Source organism: Gymnogyps californianus, chromosome 5 (assembly GCF_018139145.2).
Source record: "Gymnogyps californianus isolate 813 chromosome 5, ASM1813914v2, whole genome shotgun sequence".
In the NCBI taxonomy this organism is placed as follows: Eukaryota; Metazoa; Chordata; class Aves; order Accipitriformes; family Cathartidae; genus Gymnogyps; species Gymnogyps californianus.
In genome coordinates this window covers 63,088,175-63,114,502 of record NC_059475.1, presented here as the reverse complement: position 1 = coordinate 63,114,502, position 26,328 = coordinate 63,088,175, and the positions used below count along the sequence as shown (strand labels likewise).

Here is a 26,328-nt window from a genome sequence, read left to right as displayed (position 1 = left end):
TCTTAAAGTGAAAGCATGGGTTGAGAATTTTTCAACCCTCCAATGTGGCACATCAGTTTAGCTCCATGTTTTCCTATTTATTTTATTGAAAATGACTAAACCAGACTGCTTTGAGGAGTTCAGCCAGTGTAAAAGTAGCGTGTTGCACTGACTTCCAAGCACTGCTGATGGACTAGTCCTAAGCACCCAGTTTTCAGCTCCATGCCACGTTTAAGTTCTGTAACAAAGATAGGTGATTGGAGAAGTTATCATGAGTTACTGTAATGACTTTAATCAAGCTTGCTTTGATTACTGCAAGACTAGTAATTAACAGTTTGGTAGCATTTGTGAAAGCGTTGTTCAGTCTGCGCCCCAGGAGAGAGCCAGCCACATCCATGAAGCCATTACGCCTGGCGTTTTCTGATGGAGTGCTGTAGGTGTGAGGGAGGGTGGGAATGCAGAGAGCTCTCCCGCCTGCCGCGGTGAGGTTTTCTGATCAACAGGAATACACCATTAGGGGGAAAGGTATTGCTGGACTGCCTGCTTTCTGAATACAAGGGCTCCCTTTGGTGCATGGCAGTAAGTATCCAGTTCAAGTAACGAAAGAGGTTTCTGCAGGTACGTGCCTACAGGCATCTGAGACAGAAGGGTTTATTCTGTCATTGTGTTACATGACATATGCTGATATGATTCTCTTAAAGGCCTTTGTGAGTGGGAAATTTCCCACATCCGATTTTGTACTTCCCACCAAAGGCCATTAAGGAGTCAGCAGCCTCAGAGTGGCAGGGATGCGATTCATTTTTTTGAAGCTATACTTTTTCTTAAAACAAAGGCTCTGGTGTCAGAAATTTTCTGCTAAATGAGTGGCACTGTTTTACGTGTAAGATATTAGATAACGCCTATGCACGGAAAAATCAAGTTCACTGATACTGGAGTTTCTGTACAAACTCTGCTACGTCCCAGTGCTGGGTACAGCAGCTGCTGCACTCCCATCCCAGCAAAGGTCTGTTGAGGTAATTCTCTGAGGAGCACTTAATACCAGTGCATTAGACTCAGTATGGGCATGAAAGCAAAGATGTAACGCTTGGCTTCTAGCATGGAAAATGTAAAACATTCTGTATCTACAGAATTTGGTTTTGTTCTGGTTTAATTGAGCACTGTAATGCTACTTTTCGAAAAGTATAGCTGGGTGTTTACTGTGGGTAAACCAGAGCAGTAATATGATGAGCTTTTGCACAAGAACTGTGTATGCACTTAAAACAAGGAAGGTGTTATCAGTTTTGTAAGATTTTGGTTTACTATAAAGCAGTTATTCTGCAGGCTTTTGCCTTATTTGTTTTAAGGTTTCCCTTTCAGATAAGGTAGGTCTTTGTTTTGGAGCAAGCTGGGGAGAACTCTGCAAACAGTGTTACTTTAAAGAGAAATTTGAGAAGGTGGGATGGGTGACTGAGAGATTGTCTCAGGCTCTAGTTTTGATGAATGCTTTAAGCCAGTGTGAGCTGGCGCGGCTTCAGAAAGAAGTCATCTTGCTTTGCCCTTGCCTGCTCAATCCTCCCCCAGTCCGTCCCCTGCCTTCTATCAGCCCAGGTGTTTGTGCAGTTACATGTGAACTGGGGAGTTAATCCAGCTGAAAACAGGCCAAAAAAAAAAAAGAAAAGAAAAAAATATCTATTTCAGACAGTTCCCTAGGCTGGTTTGCCATGTTGCTGCACAAATAGCAGGGGGTGGTAATAGGCCAGAATCAAGCCAGTTTGGGGCAGGCTGGCTGAGATTATTCTGTTTTGGTTGATTCCCCCCCCTTCTTTTTTTGCATCTTTCCAAACTCTTCCATTTGGAGTTTTCTGAAAAGCAGAGTGTCAGGCTCATGACAGCGCTGGTTTTCCTTTGCCACCTCTGAGCAGGCAGTGATTTTTCTCTGCTTCTAGTTTCTGCCACTTCTGTGTCTCAGCCAGCTGCTTCACATTTCCAAATGTGTATGTTGCTGCTGTGCTGAATACCTGATTGTCATCTCAGAATAGTTCTTCCAAATCTGCACCTCCGAGTTTTGTGAAACTTTTCTTTCACTGTTGGTACAAGAGTCATAACCTTTACAGACTTCATACACAGGGAAAAGAGAGAGAACTGAACTCCTTTACGTTTACTTAAATATTTACTATTGGTGTCCGCCTTCCCAGCTGCTTTTTTTAATGCCCACTTTATTATCAAATGGTCATTCTGTGCAGATTTTTGGACTGTGCAATTTCATACCTGCTTGTGTGTTTGAACTCTTTTCAGACAGAGGATGTTTTCTGCAGTGATTTTACTATTTACTCTTGTTTCTTTTTCCCGTGCAGCTTGAGCTTTGCTCCTTTCCTGGTGCCTCTCTCCCATTCTTGTCTGCCAGCCCCACTCTTCTTTTAAGTTCTTCCTTAAACCTTGCTTCTCCTAGCAACCTCTCTTGTTTTCCCTCACCAGCACTTGTTCAATTTACTGTTCAGGGGACGGGGTCTCTCTTTCTTGTTCGGAGACTTTGTTGTTTGAATATAGCCAACTGTTATTTATACGTGGTCACATCATCCAGGTTGAAGATTAACCTCATGTGTCTCAAAACTTTTAAATTAATATTTACATTTTTATTCTATGCCTAAATTTTCTTCTCCCAAAGTAAATATACTAACTAGATTATCTTTCAGTAGCTTAGTACGGATATTCTTTGCACATTTTATCCACCTGGTATCCTGAATAATTGCAAGTTGACTGTACAAGCATTTTGGAATAAGAAATGTATTTTTTTACTTTTTTTGGTTGTGTTGCGCTGTGTTATAAATTTACATGCGACTGTAAATACTTTGCAATATCCCACAAAGCAGGTTATTTACTTGAAGTCAGTAATGCTAGCCTAGCCCCAATCCTTTGAAGACTGCATTCTCTAAGGGCAGCGTTTTCAAAAGTGCTGAACACTTGCTTCATATTCAGCTAGCCTGGCGTGCTTTTGAAAATGTTCCTCTAAATGAGAATGACTCTGAAGACAATTATTAAGAAAAGCTACATCATTAATTTAGTAAAGACTGAACTGTACGTGCATTGGGGAGTCTGAAGGTCAACGTGGCTCGCAGGCGTTGGATCCATCCAGTCTAACCGGCTGTGGCGCCAGTCAGCAACCCAGTTGCCCTGGATTTTGTCTACAGTCGCTGGAGATAGAGGAAGGGAGAACTGGTGTCAGAGGCTAATTCAGATCTTAGGTGAGCCAGAAAGCTACACTTCTAACCCTTTCAGTTAACGCCATGAAATCAGGCAGGCTGAATGCAGCCCAAAATGCCCGTCTTCTTTTTAATAATCTGCCTACGTGCTGAAAGGGAACTGCTAGAGAAACATTCTGATTTCCCTGGGGAAGGAGCGCGGCACTGCTTTTTGTCCTTAAGTTGGGGATTTTAGAATACAGAATATAGAAAAATACAGTTTTCTGAAACGCAGACATGCAGCTGTGTGCAAAGAAGGAAAAAAAACCCCACAGAACAAAATGCAATTATTTTTTTTATCGTGCATTAATCTACGCATAAAGAAAGATAGCTTTTTATAAAAGTGGCATTTGTGTTTACCAGTTTGATTTGTTAAATGCTGTTTTTATTTGTATACTCAAGTGCAGCCTGTGCTGTGTGGACTTCTTTGCACAGACAAAATTGCAAACTTAAGAAACTTTGGAAATTGGCTCTGTAGGATTTCAGCCTCAAGGCAAAGCTTTTATTAAAGTTATCAGAAATGAGTTTTCTACAAAAGAATTGGTTTTGGTTATTATTTTCTAATCATTTTAGTTCAGTGTCGTTGGGAAGAGAAATGTTTACTTTAAACAATTAGTGCTGTCAGTCAGTTTTAATTAATTGCTAATTAAAATGGTGAAAGTTTGTAAAGCAGCAGAGATATAATCGTCATAAGTCATAATCAGAAATCACTTGGTGTATCAAAATATGGAAAGGGAAGTTTGTGAATTGGGTGTTGAACTGAAAGGTGGAAAACTGAGTTCAGGGCCAGCCAAATGCTGTCACTAGTTTTTCACCCTGGTATCACTCCACTTCTATGTCCACCCTCCCTTTTGTCTTATCTCCCTGTGTTTGTTATTGTAAGTGCTTCTGGGGAAGCTCCCATCTCTTACGTAGCTTATACAGAACCCTAACACTGAAATTGCAAATATTACATTTCATTTAGAACTTGAGAAAAATTTGTTTTAATATTCAGAAAATTTTTTTGCTTTTCAGTCAGATTTCCTATTAAGCTTTGCTTTTTTTGTTTGCAGCCAGCTGAATTGCTCTTGTTGAGTACAGAGAGTGACTTTATGTTTAAATATTTTGTATATTTAATGGATGTGGTTTTAGTTTTTGTTAGAAACAGAAAGCATTTTAGCTTCCACTGAAAAAAGGTAACGCTTCATTAGTGGACAGCACAGCTCTTATGGATGTCAAATTTCTGCTGAGTGGCTTGCAGTCATGATTGCTTGGCATTAGTCCTCTTTCCATGGTATGGCTGATTTTGTAGTAAGCTTGTAAAAATAAGTAAAAAAAGTTCTGGGGGTAACTTACGAAAACTAACTAACTAACTAAAATAAATACTAGACTTTTTGTCTTCTCTGCGCTGCTTGTATGTGCCTGTATCTCCCAGATATGACATGCTACACAGTGGAAGAATTTTGACACAGTAGCATGAAATAATCTGTTTGAAGGTTTCCTGATTATTGTAGATTGTCAGACACTAAAATAAAGATTTTTTTTTTTTAATTTTTTTTTCAGGAGGGGGAATGACTCTGTTGTGAATGATAGTTGTTATTTTAAAAACATCTTCCACAATTTATTCCTGCATCTCTATATATAACTTTGGCAAATGGCGGTTTTGCCTCCTGCTAAATGTTAATATTGAAAACCAAGGGGATTTCTCCGCATGTAAGTACTTTAGGATTGCTGGAATTATGTAAAATGTAGGTCTATCTGAAGGACAAATGCATGCTTGTTTTGGGTTTTAGGTTTCCGGTACTATTCATTTCATCATGAACTTTTGTTTCCTCTGGTGCTGAGAATGAGATCATTATTGCTGTGATTCATGGTGCTCTCACATTATCCACAGATTACTAGATTATAAAGGCAGAAAGGGAGTGTTCTGGCCACTCGGTCTGACCTCTTGCATCATATTGGTCAAAGGATTCCCTTGAATTAAATCTGTTGAAGTAAAGCCTTTAGACTCATCTCATTTTGATTTAAAAGTTTCTAGTGATGGACAGTCAACTGCATACCTTGGTGAAATTAGCTTAAAGAATGAACAGCAAAGGAAAAGCAGTTGAAAATGTTAATGCTTTTTTCTTTTTCTTGTCCTTTTTTTTTCTTTTTTAAATTGCATGCATTTATAACCTAAGTCCCCTTGTGTTTATGTCCTGTTATTTTCTATGTGTATATCTACAATATCAGTAGCTTTCTGTCCCTTTGAGAACTTTTCCATGTGCTAGCAGTCTCCATATGTAAAACTATCATTGTTTTCTTTCAGCCTCAAAGAAAACATTTATCTTATGATTGTATAATTTTTGAATACATATTAAGTATTATCTGCTGTTTTCAGCTGTTGTTGTATGTTCTCCTGAACTGTTCCAACTCTGAAAAGGAGTTTGAAAACAACTGCCTGTTTTTACAACTACTTCCTGCTGATAATTGTGCTCACAATATTCACAGTAAAGGCCAACCCATTGCTACTGCATGACTCAAATTTCCCCTTTGCTTTTGCTTCACTGTAGCAGCTACACGTCTAATCAGGGAGAGAGATTGCTGGAGGCTACCTTAAATGAAATCCAGAAATGCCACATTTTTACTGTGACCTTTGCTTACAATTTCAGTGGACACTTGAACTAACTTCTCTAAGGAGCAAAGCAACTGTATGTTAAGGCATCTATAGTGTTAGCTCTAAATTGCTTCAGAGTTGCCTGAACCCTGCAAGTGAATTTCCCAGCTTCTTAGCTCTAATCTTATGTCATTATAAATGCATGCAGTGCTCTCTGTTTCTTCTTACTTGGACAAAAAGGTGTTGTTTTTTTTCTTACAGTAATAAAGCCTGATCACTTGTAATGTGTTAAGTTTAGGTCTTACACCAAAGTGTTTTTAATGGTTTGGGGAGGATGAAGAATACTTTGGTATACAGATTTCATGACTGTAACTGAAATGCCTAGGTTAGAAAAGTAGCTCTCTGGCTCACCTAAGATCTGAGTTAGCGTTTGGCACTGATGCTCTTTCTGACGACTCCTCTGTCTCCAGTGACAGCAGACAGACTCTAGGACCACTCAGTTGCTCACTTTGGTGCCTCAGTAACCTATGAGCTGCTTTTCTTTTGGTGGGGTTTTTGTTTTGATTTTTTTTTCTCCCCCTAAATTGTGACAAAATCTATCAGATATGAGTGATAATTTTAGTTTATCTCAGTGGTGAAAGTATCTCAGGGTGGGCATAGAGTAACCAGACACTTCAAGTCAGTAATGAGATAGGAACATTTTCAGACCTAGAATAGTTCTCAGGCATAAAATTGGGGTAGAGCTTTCTTCCTAGATCTGTTTGAGCTGACAATTATTATGGTTCCTTGGCAATTGCATTGTTATAGTCTTCCCATTTTCTCCTTTCTCGCTACTTTGACCAAAAAGTTGCACTGAATTCAGTATCACTCTGCGTAGATTTCCAAGCTGTATATTTTACGGATTGTTTTTGTTAGCAATTTCCTTACTGTGTTAAAATATAAGATTACTTTAATGTCTTGCATAATATTATCTGTAATGGATTTTGGATTTTTTCAGACACATACTCAGTTTTCAGCTAATTAAATATCCAGCTATGCTATGTTTTTTAATGCTAAAATTAACTTTCACCAAATAATATTAACATAATGTATTGAATTTTGTAACAAATTTGGAGTACTAAATTCATACAATTTCAAATGCAAACTAAGAATAGAAATGCTCAAGGATAAAAATTCTTAGCGAGGCAAATGTTTATGTAGAAACTGATTACATTATCTGAATTATTCTCCTTCCATGGCTGATAATATTTAGGAGAAACATGTACTATATTACTCTGGCATAGTTTAAGAAGAACATATGCTAATACTTGCGTTACCACAGTGTACCAAACTATACTGACGTCCCTGTATTTTTTTAATACTGGATTTCTTAACACATTGCTACATACACAAATGCACATACACCCCCACATACATGTTTTCTTTGCCTGCCTCGTGTACGCGCTCTCTCTCTCTCCCCCCCCCTCCTTCTCTCACACTTTACTTTGACACTCCTTTTAATGGTAAAACCGGAACCCTTTTACGATGTGTAAGCCACACCTGAGTAGCTGATAGGAGATCCAGCATGCGTTCGTTACTTTGATAGCAGCGAGAAGGCTACCTTTGCACCTTAAGCTTAATGGTGGTTTTTTTTTTCTTTTTTGTTTATTGTTAAGACTACGTTTATAAGTGTGCTTACTTTCAGTAAAATCTAATGGAAACTTGTAGTGGCTTTGGCTTGTTTTTAGCTGTTATGAGTTCCAAGTGTGTCCATAATGAGTCGTAGACGGTGACCTAATATTTGTGCAGCAGCATAGGATATGATGGAGGGAGTGAAAACTCAAAGGTAACAGCTGATTTGCTTGGTCAGAGAAGAGAGTAGCTGAAGTGGCTTTCTCTTCCCAGCTCTTTGACAGGTCCTCATAGAAGAGGACAAAAGAAACTTACTGCAGTTTTCTTAGTTTGCTCTTCCATCTGTTTTTCTGGGATCCTGGGCTCCTAAGCTCGCATAGGAGACTGATGATGGTTTACATTCTTAAATGAAGTGTAATAAGAGTATTCTATCTAGCTGCTATTATTGTTTTTTGTTATCATTGAGTCTTTCTTAGGCTGCAGTATATGGTGAGTATTGTAAGTCACACAAGGTGTTGGCTTGTTCTTTGAGACCATCACGCCACATAGAAAAATTGTGCAGTAAATGCAGCGAGTGCTGGCAGGATTTTCTGGGGGGCTAAACTGTTAGCTGGATGCTGGCTGTTGGCAGAAGCGGTTCATCCAAGTACCTAATCTGTATTTGGTTTCTTTGACAGTTAAACCTGGGTTTATTTCTTCCCTTTTTTGTGTTGCTAATGAAGTAAAGAAACACTGTCACATGTATATTCCTTGACTTCTTCACAGACATGTTACTTGACCTCAGTGACCTTCTTCAGGTATTGTATCTTTTTTTGTTTTAAACTTTTGTTGTTGAAATGTTAAACTTTAATTGCAAGCAAAGAGCTGTCAGCATGGGCTATTTGGGATGTTTTAATTTCTCTCTAAAAATTCTGAATTGGAAAACCACTGGGTTTGTATTTCAGAATAATTGTTCAGTGAAATTAAACATCAAACAAGTATGTTTTTGCTTTTAATGTTGCAAATAATGTATCAAGAGTTAGTATGATCCTTTCATCAGGATTCAGAGTCACTGCAATGGCACAGAGTCATTTTTAAAACAACAGCTGTTGAAGACAAATAACTTTTTTGGTAGGTAATACTGTGTAAATGGATTAGTGCACTACAAAGACGTGGTTTATAAAATGTATTTTGAGAGAAATACGTACTTGCTCTGTATGTGGAAATAGAAAGCTCTACTGACATATGCTGTCTTACCCTCATTCTCCATGTTACAACTGTTTTACATACAATGTGAGTAGGTTAGTTGCATCTATTTTTGTCCTCCCAGCTGTCTTGGTAAATGGCATCCCTCTGAAGACTATTTATTACTTGAAGCAATCTGCTGGAATTGCAATAATCGAATTAATCTTTAATTCTTAAAATTAGTAACTTTTTTCTCTTTTCTAAATTCTTATTGAATTATTTTGATTACTTATAACCAAATACTGCATGTGTAGAATGGGAGGTTTATTTCCTCCTAAACACAGGTGATTTTTCATGGTGATTGTTATGAAGTAGAATGATCACTGTAATATGAAGAATAGTCACACAACGTGAAGAAGAAGAAGAGGTATTGTATCTGTAAAAGAAAAAAAAGATGTATTGTCAGCAGGAACAGACAAGAAAGATTGAATGATTTGTCTTTTTCCCTCTGTACATTCCAACCAGAAAAGATGTCTAGATGGGGCATATGAGGACCAAAAGGTTAAAGAGGGGTAACTGAAGAGATAGGAGAGACAGAAATAGATTAGTAGTAGAGAAATAATCAACCCCGGAAAGAGGAAAAATGCAAAATTTCAGTATCATGATCTGTATTATGTATTTAACTGTGTGAAGACTTCTGATGTGCTCTACTTTATAGCTTCTTTAAGGTGAATCTGAGCAAACAGGAATCCTAAATGTTATTGTTAACTGTAGCTAGCCAGAAAGTCTTGTTTAAGAACATACAAATGAGCTTTTCAGGTCCTAGCTTGATTTCTCCCCTACCCCGAGTTTGTTTAAAAAACAAAAACAAACAAAAAAACCCAAGCCAAAACAAAAAAAACTTGGTGGCAAAACATTTATGGCCCAGGCAGAAAACTTCAGTACATTCTGCTTTAGATCAGCCTTTGCCCACAGATTGTGTGCCTAAAAAAGAAAAGCAATTAGTTGATTAGATTGTACTATATTACCTTGAAGTGCCTCTCTTTTTTTTTTTTCAAGGACAGCTCTCCCATCCTTTAGTTGGGATGTGAATGTCATTAAAGAAAAAGAAAGGTTGTTAGCAGTAGTAATAGTCGCAGTGGTATTATCTTTCCAAAATATTTAACTTGTTCAGACTCATCAGTACAAAATATGTCATACTGGTCCAGGTAACTGTTTTTCTTGGTACAATGAGAAAGGTGACAATTTTATATCAGAAAAAAATCACATCTGAAAGTCTAAAAAATGAGCTACTGCTGACCTTCACCAACTCTTGCTTAGATGCTAATAGCAAATTTTGAGATTTTTCTTCAGAATTTTCTACTTGATGCAGCTCAGCTGCTGTGGGAAGTGATCTGATCTGTAGGGCTGCTAATCATTTGACCACAGGAATTTTTTGAAGAAAGTTACCAAATGAAACATCCTTATGCAGTGTTTTCATGGAGGCTACAGACTGAATTACAGAACACCTTGAAATAGATTTCAGTGCATTTAAGGGGGAAAAAAAAGCATAACAACCTTTCGTGTGTTGCTTCATCTAAAAGCAAAACAAAAAGTAAGCTTTATAACTGCAGCTACCAGCGAAAAAGATAAATGAAAGCCTGTGAAAAAGGCCATCCATTGCTTCGTTTTGCCATCTTGCAGCTGGAAACAATACTAGCTATGCCATTCTGCATCCCACTTATGGTACCCTCCACATCAGTGATCTTCAGCCAGTGTCTTGCAAGCGCTGGGAGAACTAACACCCTCTGTAGCTCACAACGTAAGAAAGGTGGTAACTAAAAGTAAGAGTAATATGAAGAAGATTTGAATCTGCTGTTACCTGCAACTCAGTATTTGTTTAATGACGTATCATATTTGTGTTCTTTCTCTCTTGTTGTTCTGTTTAGCTTTAAAAAAAAAAAAAAAAGGCGGGGGAATCATAAGCGTGGACTCTTAGGCTCTGGTCTGTACTACTTCTACAACCTCTCTTCCTGTCTTTATTGAGTTGCTTTGGGATTTGGTCCCCCATTCTCTATAAAAAAAATAAAAAAAGTTGTCCCCTACAGTGTAATATGCTTTTAGAGTAGTATTATGCTGCTAAAACTTAGCAATAGAAGAGATTAATTTTCGCTGTTAATGGCAGTCTGTTTAAGAAGTCATATCAGTTTTCCTCTTATGCTGATGACTGAGATGTGGGAGTTTGTCTTGTTCCACTGGAGAACTGTTACATTTCATAATAGTTTTTGGAGCTTCAGAATTGCTGTCATATTGGAAAAATCCAAAATGTGGGGTTTTTTTAATTGGAAAGGCAATTTCTTTGGTATTTTGTCTCCAATTTTATCCTCAGGTGAAATACATCCTATGTCTTGGAGACCTCCTGTTGAAAGTGTTGTCAGATTCAGTATGCCTTTGGTACATTTAGACTTTAAAGCATTATCTGAAATGAACTGAAAATGTCCAGACCACTGCTACAAATCAGGCTCCTTCCTTGTGCAGAGCAGTCTCATGCTGCATGTTGATTGAGTTGGAAGGACGATCAGTCATCAGTCTCTGACAGGGAAAGTACTTGCTTATATTTTCAGATACTGCATTTTACTTGCAAATATAGTCTTTAGAGAGGTCTGTAATCAGGCCTTTTGTTTGCTTTTTTGTTAGTCCAATCTAAGCGACAGGCCTTGCTTGTTTAGGAGAGTTGTGAAGCTTGTCTAGCCTTGGCCCAACTTTTGAGCAGTTTAGGTTTGCTCATCCGTTTCAGAGCACCTCATTCCTTGCACCTGGAGAACTATTTGGCTAAAGTTTTGATCTCAGTGTGGTGAAATGCTGCCTTTCTCATCCTCGGAAATGGCAGTTTCTTTTTTAGTCTCTTGTAATCTCCAGTGTCATGGTCTTTGCAATGTGGTCATAAAAGACTTTGGGAAGAGGTGTTGGCAGTGCTTTGATCTCCAATTTCAGCCTAGTAGAATATAATTTTTAGTGTGCCTTGTGGTGTGTCCTGCTGTTAAATAAGGCTAATGCTTACTGAAAAGATGTTAGACAGAGCCAGGCTCTTTATAGGAGTGCGTAGCAGGAGGATTAGCAGCAACAGACATAATTAATTAAAATGAGATGTTTTGACTTGATATCAAGAAAAGGTTTTTCACCATGAGGACAGCCAAGCGTTGAAACAGGTTGCTCAGAGCAGTTTTGAAGTCTCTGTCCATCAAGGTTTTCCAGATCCTGAGCAACCTGGTCTTTTCTTGTAGCTGACCCTACTTAGAGCAGGAGGTTGGGCTGGATACCTGCAGAGATCCATTCCAACCTGAACTATACTGTGGTTCTAGATAAGGGAAGATGGTGCACAAGAAGTGAAAATCAGTAACTAGTACTTGCTTGATCTAGTCCTCCTTTGGTCTCTCTTCCACTTCAAAACACAACTCTCACTCCCTATTTCTTTATCTTCAATTTGTCTAGTCAAGTAACAGTACTTGTTGTCCAGAAGGATTTTTATTGAGAGTTATTTTTGGACATTTGTTTTTATTTATTTCTTCTAAAGGCACCATTGGCCTCCCTGATTCCTCTATGCTTGTTGCAAATTACTCTTTGACTTTCTTGCATAGATGGTATGATAGTAGTTTATTGTACTTGCTGTGGTGTTGGAGGAAGAATGCTAGGACTACCACATATGTGATTAGCAAAAGTAGACTCTCCCTTCAGAGTCCCCAGACTGAAGGCAATGCGTTAAAGCATAGCATGAGAGGAAGCTGCTTAATTTTGATGTGTGTCTCTTTTTCAACTGCAGTCTGACAAGCTGCGTTTGGTACGTTTGTAGTTTTGTGTATTGTCTTTCGAGGTTAAATGTAATGTTCTGGTTGCAATATGGATCCAAAAAATAGGAAGTTTCAGTTTATTGTGTGGAGAAGGGTAAAATAGAGTATTTTTTAAAGACCATACTCATTTGCTTCAGTTTTTAATACCCTTTGTTCATTTAAAGTTATTAACATGTTGACTGCATTTGCCTTTATTGCCCCTATGCAAATTGCTATGTTGATTGAGTTAATTTAAACAACCTGGTTGGGACCTTCAGGCATTACTATACTAGAAATGTTAATAATGAATCAAATAACCACAGGTGCCTCTTTCCCCAGCAACAGACACTCTCCTTAAAAACTCATTTGCTTTTCATGCTTGCTTAATTATTTAGGCAAGCAGCCATGGATGTTGCACAGTGTGAGTTCTCATCGTGTTCCAACTGCCTGGTCTTTGTCTTTCTAAAAGACATAATACCTTAACCACTGTCACCGTTTGTAATATTTGTCCAGAATGCCACACCATGGTCTTGAAAAGCCTTTTTGGAAATTGCTCATAGTGAAAGGGTATTGATTTATAAATTTATGGAACTTAGGGTGAAGCAAAAACTTTCATTCAATGATTGCAGCTTTATTTTTTGCTACTGTCCAGAATGTAAAGTGACCTGGTAACTGTATGAATGGGAGATTCCCTGTTTCCCAAAGAGAGTTTAAAATTCTGGAAGGTGTTAGACTGATGAACAGCTGAATTCCTGTGTTACTGGAAATGAGGTATTTGTTGTTATTTCTAAAAGTGGAAGTATATTGGTATTTGTGAACACATCAGGCATGATGCGAAAGCAAGAGGCAATTATGAAAGGGTAAGAGTCCCTATGGAAGTGTCCCTTTGAAATCAGCATCTGATGAGTGACAGATGTGAAATGAAAAGACTGCGTCTCCAAAAAATACTGTGAAGGGCAAAGAGTATAACAAGTAGAAGGATCTTTCTGTAAAGATGTAACTGAATAATTGGAAGCCATTCATTCTCCAAATGCCCCTTTTAACTAATATGAAGTGTTCTATAACGAGCAGAAATTAACTATTGGTAAAGGACAGCATCTTAGAGAATCTTAAGTTCTCCTGTAAAAACTTAAGGGTAAAACCAGTTTTTTTTGCTGTGCCTTGGTGAGCAAATACTTTTTGTCTGCAAGATGTCTTCCTGCTGAAGAATCTAGTTGTTTTTTTAAAAAACACAACTCAGTGGCAGGTCCATATGTTTGTAAACTTACTCTGTTAAATGTGAACTGAATGTAAAATAATGTGGTAAAAACTATCAGGGTACGCAGATATTTTAAAATATCCCCTCTGACAGAGGTTGACACCACTCTGTTGTAGTAGGTGTTGATGCTCAAACCTAGTGATTGCATTGAGTTTAGGAAATGTTAATATCTGAGGAAAATACGCAAACAAAGAGCGCAAGTCTTATGAAGGTCTATAAAACAGTGTTACACTTTGACAATTTTGATTGGGGAGAGTTTGGGGAAATATTTTTCAGTATGATCCTTTTAAATAAGAAGGGGGAAAAGAGGCCAAAGTTGATGTGGTAAGCTTTAAAGCTGCACCAATTCAAGTCTAAGCCAGGGACATCCTTTTAGAAGGGCATTTTTGTTTATTCACCATTCTAAGGACTCATATAAAATTAGGTTTTATGAATGCAAATGTCATATGGTTCTAAATTTGGAGCATTAAGCTTTTGACGGATTGGAGTATATGAATTTTTATAAGAAGTTCTTAATGAAGAAAGAACTAGAAGTTTAAGTAGGCCTCTAAATTAATTCTCTTAATTTTGTAAGCTTAATGGAGTCCAAAAAAACATACAAATGATGAGAGTAAAGAAAGACTCTATCTATATGCCTATTATATATCATATCTCATCTGTCACAGGATGTGTGTGTGCGTAATAGTTGAAATTAGTGACAGTGGCATAAAATTTTAGTGAAAGGGCCGCCCTCCACTAAAACCATAAGTTCTTAAATATCATGTTTCAGCAGTTCAATGCCATTACAGATTTCTGGGTGAGCTTTATGCCATCTTTAATTTCCCTTTTATGAAAAATGCCCCAGAACCTGTGAATATCTGGTAACTTTTAAAGATGAGAAGCGTATTGTTTGAGAGGGCCTGAAGTCTCTTTTCCTACTGATTTGCCAGGAAAACTGGAAGCAATTAAATATTCCTCATTCTTTTTGTGACTTTACCCTAGCATTAAAAAGGTGTGAGCTTCATGAGGAAAACAATATAGAGCATGTAATCCACTGTATATCATGCTTGCTTTGTAAATTGGTAGTAACTAGAGACTGCAAAGAAATGCACTTGTGATCAAAAGAAAGAAATTCCCTGATGTACCATTTCTATTTGAATTTATTATTTTGTGTAAATACACTGCCTACACCTTGAAGTTGGTCATAAAACACTGATGATGTGGGTGAAGTGGAAAAGCAGGTTAGATTTAAGTACATTACTTCTCAAATAGACATTGGATCCTGAGACTTTTAGTTAGGCCAAGGAGAGGAAGATAAATAGTCATCGAGCAATTTTATTATGCATTTGTCTTTGCTTTAGATTTAATTCGACACCCACTTTGATTGTTAGAACTTCACTGAAAACCCTGCTTCTTTGTGCTTCTTCATATTTATTTGTTCTTTGATGATTGCATTTATGTAAAGCTTGCTTGGGAGGCGTTTCTTTGAGAGTGACATGGTTTGATGGGGACAAACATCAAGTGGGTGTCGTGACAAAAGCCAGAAGGAGAAATACTTGTCTGAATTTGAGGGTGGTTTTTTTCTAGACTAAAATGAAAGAACTAGATGAGTTTATGAAGCCTCTGATGGAAACATCATATGTACTTGGCTCCACTGAAGTAACTTTATTGATTTGTGCAGTGAAATTGTCCTTGCAGAACAAGATCTAAGTGATGGAGTTTAAGATTTATAGTAACTTGGTCGGCCAACTTAGAAGGCTGAAACTACAGCCAAAACCCCGCTCTTTATGTTAATATTTTTTAGACAAAAGGTCAAAACAAGCCATTTCAAGCTTGCAGTGAATCTAGAGCATCTAAAGCCAACTGAAACACTGCAGATATTTTGCTGTAGTAATGTCTGTTCTGTCTCTGTGGCTCATGGAAAGTCACATGTTCTCAAACTCCTATATGAATTGCCAGATTCAGTAGGTGCTTATTTTTCTGTATAAAATTCGGTGACTTATTTCCTAAGAAATATACTTCTTATTCAAAGGGTATATTTAGTTCACTTCCTTCCCATAGAATAGTATTTCTATGTTGTCTGGTATTTCAGGAAAAAAAGGACAGTAAAATTTAAGACTATACTTTTGTATCTTCTAGGCCATTCCAACCATTGGTCAGACACAGCATAGAAGATATTCCACACTTTCCACTAAATATGGAATGAATTGCAATCATATCATATACACTTGATTGCACAGTCACTTTCAGGATACATGATCATTCTGAGGATTTCTTTGAAGTTCTCATTTTTAAAATTTTTTAAACTTGAGAAAAAATTCACATTAAGAACATTTTCACATAAAGACTTCGAAGTGCTAGGTGAAAATGGGTTTGGGGGTTTTTTTTGTTGTTGTTTAAATATATATATTTTTTTGCTAGCTTGGTAGAAGCATCTATACACTTGAGAGGGAAGCTTGCTTTTAACCTAATGTTGGTAAAGCTCTTTTGTGAAACTGAAAGAGAATATACTTCGTAACAGGGTTTTTTATTTCCATAGGCTTGTACCGTAATCAACAACTCAGTTGTGTAATTGACTGCTTAGTAAACACCTTCACTATCCTGGCATAGGAAAGAGAGGGGCAGCTCTGTTACATAAAAGTGATAGATTATATACTGTCCTAACAAAAAAAAAAAAAAAAAAAAAATTGTTTGGAGTGTAGGAGGATGGATTTTTTTTATACTAAATTTGACCTTTACATACGCCTTGGGGGAGCAAGGTGTTCATGGAGCTTCGTGGGAACGTTTGGGGCTGATTGGGAACTGAAGTATATCCTGCCTTTCTTGCTGACCACAAAAACACATCTTAAGATAGTGAAAGAAAACTTCCTCAGACTTTTAAAATACAAATGTAGTTGCCTATGCTATAAATCGCAAATCAGAGTATGAAGAGTAACTCCTCCCCTCAGTTTACATCCTCCTGAGTGCAGCAGTGAAGGAGGGGAGGGGAGCAGGGCTCTGTCCCTGGCTCCTTGGCAGGTTTCGTGTGGCTTACCATTTTTCTGAATTTATTTATTTATCTTTTTTTTTAATGTAGGGTGATCTGGGGCAATGTCCAAACAGAAATTACAAATAACCCTTGGGGCATGTAGCACCACTCCTTGCTTTGGTGGAAAAGTTTGGTGTGTGCTTGTGCAATACTTAATTATCCCACTTCACATGATCATGCAGAGCTGAAATTTGCACTAACTTGTGAGTATTTGCTCAGGTTTTGTTATGTTACAAGATAAGTGAGACTTTATATATACTGATATTATATTAAAGTCTACTTAATGCTTTAAGATGTTAGGTGACAACTGAAAAATTGTCCAAGTACTATGGAGCAACACAGCCCACTGAAGAGCATGATGAACAACTTTTTAAAATTCTTTCAGTATAAACTTATGCTTTGATTTACAATGCTAATTTGTGCAGCTTTTGACAAGCACCAAGTATTATTCTATACTTATGAATATCGCTTGTATTACTTCAATTGAATTTTTTAAAAGCAGGTTGTTTAAGATTTCAAAAGTTGGGGTTTTTTTTCTTTTCCATATAAATGTTCTATTAAAAACATTTGTGGTTTAATATTTAAATAATGGTTTTTTTGTCTTTTAATAGGTGAATGTCTACGTGCTGGGAAAAACTTTCCTTCTGTTGGCCAGAGAACTCTGCATAAATGCTCCAGCTATAGGTATTTTTTTTAATGAGTTGACTTTTGAGTATTTGGGTGTATTTTCTGCACGGTTACTTGACAAGAATATATATGTATGTGTGTATATGTATGTAGTATTGTGCGCTAAATACCAAAGTGGTAACTTAAAAGTGAAGCTGGAATCAATCCAGGCAGAAGAGCATTGCTGACTATGAGAGCCTGTTCTCCTTTATGTAAGAGTTTTTTGGGAGCTAGATGCTATTTTCTTTTACAAATAATTTTGTTGCTTTTTCTGAGAGTCGTTTTACTAAGACAATGGGCTGATGTATAACAAATTTGTGTGCGTCTACCAGCTTGCACAGGCCTGTCACACTTCAGTTCCACAGAGATGCAACATTTGATAAATATTTGCCAAATTTATTATCTGTGCATCACCTGTAGCTGAGGCGTTCAGTGCTTGAAATACAAGTGGCTTGATGGAAAATGAGAAGCAACTTTTTCCAAGCATGTGAGCAACTTTTTAATTAGTAAGTCATCACTGAAATTATAACAGTGATAGGAAGGTGGGTTTTAACCCGTCAAAAGGGTAAAAAACCTATTGTCTAGGCTGTAGCTTTTAAGCCAAGGGAATTCATGCCAATTCCAGTTAAAAGAGTGCATTTATAGAGAGGTCTTGTGACTGTTACCTACCTCTGTGCAGGAACTTTCTTCCTGTGTCTTTACCCCCTCTCACTCCTACTCTCCTTAATCTGTACTGAGAGAATCAGATGCCTTTGTGTTCAAGAACAACACACGCACACGCCTTCAGATGTACTCAGCTGGGCATGTAACTGCCTTCCTTTGCAGCAAGAGAACCAGCAGCTCTCATATTGAGCATCGTCATAATGGCATCCAGATAGTCTGTGGCAGTGCACAGCTACCAGCCATCGTGGTGTGCTGGCTTTGTTAGCATAGCTTGAGTCTGGTAAAAAGTTTTTGTTTTCAATAATTCAGTTGCCTTATTTTTCATTACTTTTTTAAGAGAGAACAGGCAGAATTTGTATTGCAGCGTAGTTTCAAGGTGAAAATTAATGCAGCTTAGGAAAAGGCAAGCAGAAAACCCTTCTAAATTAAATGTAGAGGTACTCATTATACATGGAAAAAAATACTGGTTTAGACTGCTCTTTGAGTATTCTTTCCAAGGTCATTATGGGAACAGAGGTTTCTAAAACAGTGTTTTTAATTGGTTCATCTGTAATGATTGTCAGACAGTTGAGAAAAACACCTACTTTTATTACTCTGAGAAAAGTTAAGAGTACTAGCTATAAAATGACTGCTGACAGTGGATGGGACTATGTTTTTAGGAAAAAGAGAGGGGGAGGAAAGATCCAGCACTTTCTGTTTAAGGTGGCTTATTTCTAACTAGTAATTTTGAATGAACTTGAAGACCATATTGCAAGTATTTCTCTAATGTCTGCTCCTAAATGTGAGGATGGGATGTATATTTAGATAGTGGCTGCCAGTATCATAGCTCTAGGCTAAATCTGTGATGAAGCCTGTTACTGCATTAAGCAGCTTCATCCGTACGTCTTGACTCCAGCCGTTCAAGTGGGGTGCAGTTTGACAGGTGCAAGAGTCAGTGTTGCTGTTTGCTGGGCAGGCTGGATGTTAACGCAGATGATGCCTGTGCACGGGCATTAGAAGCTTTCAAATATAACCACAGGATGATTTTGATCACACTCATGGCTTGTCTGTCTTCAGCTTAGGCAACACACAAAAACCCCTGAGCTTCCACATATGTCAGCTCCCTTTTTTGTGAAGAAAAAAAAAAAAAAAAAAGGCTGCTGATGGATAGTCCCAGTTACCAGGTAAGGGAACCTTCATATTTGCAGTGATAGCTAATGCCCTGTGTAGATGCACGCAGGGGACAGGCTACAGTATCATCACCCCTGTTAACTGTACTGTAGATGAATTAACAGACACAAGCCATAAGATCAGCAATGATCAAGTACACAGGATTTAGGGCAAGTAAAAATGTTTTATATTTCACAGATTCGTAAACTGCTCTAGTTTAGAACATTCTGTTTAAGTCAGCTGCAGTCTGCAAGTTAGTTATCTATATACAAAATAAATGCACAGTACGTGCGAAATTTAACATTTTTCTGCTTGTTGCAGTCTTAATAATTAAGTCAAATAGCTTATGAATAAATAAAATAAGATTAAATTCAAGAGCATTCCTTCACTTATTTGTATAGCCTGATGTAGCAGATAGGTAAGTAGCGTAACATTCCATACTGCTGCAGAGTTTGTAGTAAAACTGAAAAATCCCTTAGTGTGCATCATTGCAGTATGGGAATACAATCAAGGTGAAATGCATCATGCATAGAAAATGAGCTCAGGTATTTGTCCTCCTTGTACTCCGGTGCCATTAGTACTGTCCGAGGAGCACTGGAACTGGAATGTCACTTTCCCGCACTGCACTTCAGTCATTCCCTCTTGCCCAAAGTAACTGAGTTCGTTACCGTCAAGAATAGCACTTACATTGTAAAATGTGTCTTGCTCAACCTGCACAGGGTGTTCAAACCACACCGAGAAAGTGTTACTGGAGCCGTCGGAGGTAAACTTGGTCAGATTTTGAGCAAGGACAACTCCTAAGCGCTTGAGTTCGATTTTGACGCTGTATTCAGCTTTGCCACAGCTTGACCCATACAATCCCAGTCCTGCTATAAATATCCGTTTGTCTACGGCAAACTGAATACTGTCACATCGCCCTCGGTACCTCCACTGATTGCTGCGATACGCAGACGACTGAAACCGATGGCATCGCTGAGGTGCAAGTCCTTTTCTTTTTGTCAGCGGAAACTCTAGTTTGGGTTTATTTGCGGCTGTGTACCATAGGAATATGTTGTGAGTTTCCTCAAGGGTGAGGATGTCGGATTGGGCAGCTCCGTTGGCAAACTCTTCCAAAGTCATGGTCGGAATCCGCACCAAGTACAAAGCTTTTCCCAATACACTCCTCTTGTTGCGTGGCGTAACCGGCAGCCCTTGCCTTTTGCATTCGGCCTCTGCCCAGTTGAGAACAGCCTCAAAAACTACCACTTCCTTGGTGTTGAGTGCCTCCCGGGTTACAATGATCTCTAGTGTTTGTTGATCTATCTCACAGAAGCCCTCTGACTTCAGCGCCATTTCTGCTTGAGCATCAATCACTTCCCAGCAGCGCTGCGTCAGCTCTGGCTCCTCAAAGAGCCTGCTCTGAGACAGCAGGACACAAGCGTTCTTCGCTTCTAAACTGGTCTCCAGAAAATTGACGCAAGCCTTTGCTAGGGCTGGCACGATGTACTTCTTGGCAGCATACAGTGTAGCCAGAACCGTGTCAGCTTCCAGGTCTATTTCGTCACTATACATGTATCTAGATGGGAAAAAAAATAGTTTCTTAGGGAAAAAAAATATAGGCCATGAAAGATTGATCTATAGTCATCTTTGCTGGCAGTGAATCTGACATTCAGTATTTGTCAGCGCATTTAAGTAAACAATAATAAGTGCATATTGCACAATGCCAATTAGGAGATGTATATTTTATAAGCTACTTTGATTCTGTCCACGTAATTAGTAGACTTGTAGTGGCCACTTACTTTAATAGGATTAGAAAGGCTGCAGGTTCCACATCTGGTATATGGATTTCAGATTTGACCTCTGCGAGATCACCATAAAACATAGCATAGAAGACAGAGCTACCAACTGCCAAAACATACTGGAAAATAAAGAGAGAGAGAAGCCTCAGTTACATGTGTCGGTAATAGCTGAGCGTGCTGGCTTTCGATAAGAGCTACACTTAGGGAAAGTTAAAAGCTGCAGTGGAGGCAGATGACTGCCTTAGACTGTTCCCTTTAATTGCAGTGTATGTGAATTACTTCTGGGATTAGACGAGAGCCATAATTAGAAAAAAAAAAAGGAACCTAGTTGTAAGGCAGGGGGAGAAGGCGATACGCACAGCAGTATTAAGAAGCCAAAAATTATCTGCACAAACCTTATGGGCAGGAACTTTCTTGGATGCCCCTGGCGGGCCCACGATGAAGTGAACATCAGCCATGAGTTCGTTATTGAACATCAGCGCGTTCCTGCAAGCGAGGGGAGGGGGGAGAAGCCCCGTTAGCCATGGGCAGCCCCTCACCTGGTGCCCCAGCCCCACCAGCACGCAGCTGCCCCAGCCTCCCACCGGCGTCCCCCATGGGTCCATCCCATCCCAGGCCACCCTCGCCGGGGCGGCCCAGCCCTCACGCCTGGCCTTGGCACAGGTGCAGAGGGCCAGACACCTCTCCCGCCCGCCCGGGGAGGGTCCGGCAGGGCCTGGCCCTTACCTCTCCCGCAGCGTGGGATGGAAGGACTGCCAGTTGGCGCTCTCCAAGTTGTTGTTGTTGAGGTTTTGGAGCTGGGGCGGCGGGGGCGGCTGGGCGCTCTGCTGGAGCTGCAGGGCGTTCTTCTTGCTGTTGGCAGCGGTGGCGGCGGCAGCGGCGGCGTTACTGTTTGCAATATTGGTGTTGGTGCTGGCAGGGTAAAGTTCTGCAGCCATCTTCTTCTTCAGGGACAGGGGCACTATCTCATAGCATCCTGGCACCTTGCCGTTTGACCTCACACTCTTTTTGGACTTCTTTAAGGTCTCTGGAAGCAGAAGAAAAAAAGTCAAACACTTCATGATCCTGCCATTGAGGCAACCATGGGGCAGTGGCATGAGCAAGAGAACTAACAAATCCCAAATGCGAGTCCCACTATCTGGATATTTTGAATGCTTCTAGGTGCAGGGCGGCTTTTGGTTTTTTTGGTGTGTGTGCGCGCTCTGTGGTTACAAGCCCGACGCACCTTTCCGGGGGGAAAGGGACGATGCTGTATCGGGTCAGTGCCAGCGCTCACCTTGGCTTGAAGGGGGGGTCCCAGCCTCCACGGCACTGCCACGATTGCAGTGGGGAACCCGAGCGGGGCTGGCAGGCAGTTCCTTCCCCCGAGGAAAGAGGGGAGAAAAAAAAGAAAAAAAAAAAGCCAAAATCCAGCAACAAAACCCCACAAATCCGGCCGAGGCGGTGGGTCAGGAGCGAGAGTCAATCCACAAATCCTCCGAGTGCAGCAGCCCGGCGAGGGTGAAGCGCAGCCAGCCGCCCGATCCCCGCTGCCAGCGACCGCGCTCCGCTCCGTCCTTCCCCCGCCCGGCGGGGGCACATCCGCGGCGGCCGGGCCGAGGCGAGGCGGCGGCTCTCTGCAGTCCCGCTCCCGGGCGGCCCCGCTGCCGCCGCCACCACCGCTCGCACCAACTTTCCTCCTCTCCCCGCGGCGGCCGCCGCCACACGGCGCTGCTCTTCCGCGCTCCTCCCGCCCGCGTCGGGGGCGTTGCTGGCCGCGGGGCGCCCCGGCTCCTCCGCGGCGGGCGGGCGGCGCTGCCCTCGGCGCTCCCCTCGCGGCGGCGGCGGGATGCGGCGCGGCTGGGCTCGGCGCGGCTCTGCCGGGCCCTGCCTCCGCCTCCCGCCCTAATAGGCAGCCACCGCGCCGCGCGTCACGGCCGCCCGCGCCAATGGGGAGCGCCGGGGCGCGGCGGGGGAGCCGCCCCCCGCCCCGCTGTGTGTCACTCTTCCGCGAGCTCCGGTATGGGCCGCCCCCCCCCGCTCCCGCCCGGGGGCGCTGCGGACGCGGCGGCGGGCACCGGCACGGGAGCGCGTGTACGTGCGCAGCGCCGAGCACCGATGCGCCCGTGCCCCCAGCCCCACCCCCCCCCAGCCGGCACCGGGAGGAAGGCCCGCAGTCCCTCCGCCGCTCGGTGCCCCCGCATCCCAGCCGGACTACTGCAGCGGGGATAAGCGCGGGGGGGAACACACACGGGGGACCGGCCCGGAGGCTCCCGTGGCGGGGCGGAGCAGAGCGGAGCGGGCGGCCCCGAGCGCGCACCGCCCTTCCCGGCCGGCCCGGGCGGGGGCGCCGCCGCGCCACACACCGCCCCGCTCCGCCGCCGCCGCCGCCGCGCAGCTCCGCGGGGAGAGCTCGGCCGCCGCGCTGCCCCGCCGGGGCCGGCGCCTGGGGCGGCTGCAGGCGCTGGGGGCACGGCCGGGGCGGAATTATCTAAGTCAAGGAAAGTTGCAGGGTTTTTTTCCTCCCCATTTTTCGCAGCCCCGAAGCCGCCGTGCCCCGGTTGTGCGGGCCCTCCACGTCTGGGTCCCCGCCCGCCTTCCGGGGCTGTTTCAGCGGGGACTGACCCCCCTCGGCCGCGCTCTCCGTGCCCGTTCCCGTGGGGGTGGGTTGGCAGCGAGGCGCGGCTGCGGCTCCTCTCGCCGGCCCTGCCGTCCCGGTTACCTGTTTTGGTGGGGAAGTCACTCTTTTAAACAGTTTCCGAGAATTTTTTCTATATTCCTGTTAATGACTATGTGGCATCTCGGTTCTCCCAAAAGTTCAAGTTCCAAGTCATGAGTGGGATAGGGAGAGAAAGGAAAGTCTTCAGAAAAACAGATGCTCCTTTCTTAAAAAAATAAAATAACGTTTTTCTTGCTATCTGCTCCGCAGCCCCCGCAGTCCCCGGTCAGGAAAACCCGCGGGTTTTGCCCCACTTGAACTTGCTTGCTCGTGTGCAAGGGTTTCAGTCCCAGGGGTCTCCCTGAAGGCAAAGCGGACTCGCCTGGGAGCAGGGCACCCCCGGTGCATCAGTGTTTGTTTAGTACTCGTGGAAGGAATCAAGGTGTTTGGGTTTTACAACTTCTAAAAAAATATTTTTAAATTTTTTTTAAACGTTTGCATCCATGCGGGACATGTTTAAGTTAACCTTGGCCCTGCATTTAATTTATATATTGGTAGTATTACTTTCTAGCCATTTATGGTCTCTTTAAGGCTTTTCACTTAAAACCCACACGCGTATTCATTTTCTGACTGTTTGGTAGCTTCAGAATTTAAATTAACGATGTGCAATGTTTTGTCAAATGACCTGTGGGCATGAATGCCAGCAGAAATGTCTGAACAGCTACAATGCAAATGTGTAAATGCTCCCGAAACTCAGCTCAGAAGAGAACGAGAAAGCTGTGAATGGCCTTGCCCTGCTCCGCTCCGGCGGCCGGAGGAGCTGAAGTTGGGCCCTCTTGGGATAAGAAGAGGTGGAAAAGCATACCGGGCATTGCTTTCTTACATCACACACGTTTCTGTAGTGCGAAGAGGAAAGTTTAAATGTCTGTTGAACCCCAGGGTATCGCTTCTTGAAAGGTTTTTTTTTGTTGTTGTATTTTGGAATTGATCGTTTCTGTTGAGTACAGTTTTATAAAATCATACTTGGAAATACAGAACAACTATGCTTAAGAATCATGGGGATCAGTTAATCTTTCCTAAACCTTTGATTTTTAGGGTCATGTTTAGTAGGTGACTGCACTCTGGCATTTCTTCAGTTTTGAGGGAGATGTGTTTGGAAGTTTTTGCTTGATAAATGCTTTCATTTAAATGCTTCTGCAGGGCTGACAGGCGTAATCACCTACGGTGTGATCTTGGTAATTATGGATAGCAACAGGGCATCATTGTTAGAACTTGGTGCTAAATGAAACTGCTTTGATTAATTGTAAATCCGTAAGATTGTTCCAGTGTTTCGAGCTGAATTTTCATCTTTATCAGTTTAAGTGCCCACATAGGGGATCAGCTAAGGAAATTGAGTTGAGACTAATAGTTAACAATTTACCGTACATCATGGATTTTCGGTCCGGTGATAAAAGGCTGGCAGGAAATGAGAAATTGATACCTCAAATAAGAGTAAACATGTGTTAAGTGTAGCTTTTACAAGATTGTTTGATAAATTATAAATTGGTTTAGGCAAAGCACAATCCGTACTGACATATTTCGGTTAGTTTGAAGCTGATAACACCAACACTTGAAATAAGTTTATACATCTGGAGGCAGATCCGTGGCCGATGTGAATTGTCATAGCGCTGCTGACAATAATTGGGTTCCAGCAATTTATGCCGATGGAGAGTATGCCTTAGTATCTGTAATAAACAGTGGTTTGTATTGTTGGAATATGAGTCTGAGAAGGAGCTGGAATTAACTTTGAAGGTGTAAGTAGACTTTTGTTAGGGACATGGGATTTTAAAAAAACAATTTTTTTTCGAAGCTTAATTTGTAGTTAGGTGTGAGATGAGACATGCAAGTTACTTTATTTGTTACTTTGCAGGAGATGTTAAAAGTTTTGCGTCTAAGTCATGTCCTCATTCTGCAAAAGCTTTTGCAAATGGTTAGCGTTGTGCGTAATTTCACTGATACCAGTAACACTGCTCACGTGTCGGAGTCAGCATGTGCAGCCTTGGACCCTGAAAAGCATGTAAGAAAAACTTTGTGCAGTGCTTTAAAGGTCTCTTGTTTATAAAGCAAGAAAGGTTTTTGTTTTAGCTTAACTAAAAAAGTGTTTCTAAAGCTTAGTGATCAGAGGATCTGGCCCAGCAGCACAGTCTGTGTTGTTTGCTGAGATGTGAAGCAAGCCAACCATGACAGCCCCGCAGTACTGCTGCTCAAGTACTGCCTTTCCTAAATCAAGGGTTAGGATTAGAAATAATTGTATTACTTTCCGTTGCAGATCCGTGTTTATATATTCCTCGTTTTGCACACATGCTTGAGTTTGGGGATAAGAACCACGAGGTGTCCATGACGGCTCTCAGGCTGTTGCAGAGAATGAAGCGGGACTGGATGCACACCGGCCGCCGGCCCTCCGGGCTCTGTGGAGCAGGTATGTCAGGCACTGGGTGTATCGCTTCCCCCGCAGAGGGTTGGACGGGAGAGTCTGGGAGTTGGGAACAGATGAGGACTGTCCTGGTTTCGGCTGGGATAGAGTTAATTTTCTTCTTAGTAGCTGGTACAGTGCTGTGTTTTGGATATAGGGTGAGAATAATGTTGATAACACACTGATGTTTTAGTTGTTGCTCAGTAGCGCTTATCTTAAGTTAAGGATTTTTCAGTTTCCCATGCTCTGCCAGCAAGCAGGTGCACAAGAAGCTGGGAGGGAGCAGAGCTGGGGCAGCTGACCTGAGCTAGCCAAAGGGATATTCCATACCATAGAACATCATGCTCAGTATATAAACTGGGGG

General features: G+C 41.4%; 2 protein-coding genes across 5 annotated transcripts in view; one reads left to right on the top strand and one right to left on the bottom strand.

Moving 5' to 3' along the window:
* BRF1 (BRF1 RNA polymerase III transcription initiation factor subunit) overlaps nucleotides 1-26,328 on the top strand; it is a 176,880-nt gene that overhangs the window by 62,206 nt on the left and 88,346 nt on the right. The window contains exons 4-6 of the mRNA XM_050896767.1: nucleotides 8,149-8,180; nucleotides 17,230-17,302; nucleotides 25,821-25,970. Coding sequence (XP_050752724.1) covers nucleotides 8,149-8,180; nucleotides 17,230-17,302; nucleotides 25,821-25,970 — 255 coding nt within the window. The remainder of the gene's footprint in view (nucleotides 1-8,148; nucleotides 8,181-17,229; nucleotides 17,303-25,820; nucleotides 25,971-26,328) is intronic.
* Nucleotides 19,242-22,481, bottom strand: BTBD6 (BTB domain containing 6). 4 transcript variants are annotated; one of them, XM_050896772.1, is made up of 5 exons: nucleotides 22,151-22,481; nucleotides 21,601-21,901; nucleotides 21,270-21,360; nucleotides 20,875-20,993; nucleotides 19,242-20,651 (listed from the first exon to the last, which is right to left on the bottom strand). In XM_050896772.1, the coding sequence occupies exons 2-5, from the start codon at nucleotides 21,810-21,812 to the stop codon at nucleotides 19,619-19,621; spliced, it is 1,455 nt and encodes a 484-aa protein (XP_050752729.1). In that variant the 5' UTR covers nucleotides 21,813-21,901; nucleotides 22,151-22,481; the 3' UTR covers nucleotides 19,242-19,618. The 4 variants fall into 4 exon arrangements, with proteins under 4 accessions (XP_050752729.1, XP_050752726.1, XP_050752728.1 ...); XM_050896769.1 differs by lacking the exon at nucleotides 22,151-22,481 and having other exon boundaries at nucleotides 21,601-21,707; nucleotides 21,759-22,059; XM_050896771.1 differs by lacking the exon at nucleotides 22,151-22,481 and having other exon boundaries at nucleotides 21,601-21,707; nucleotides 21,771-22,059.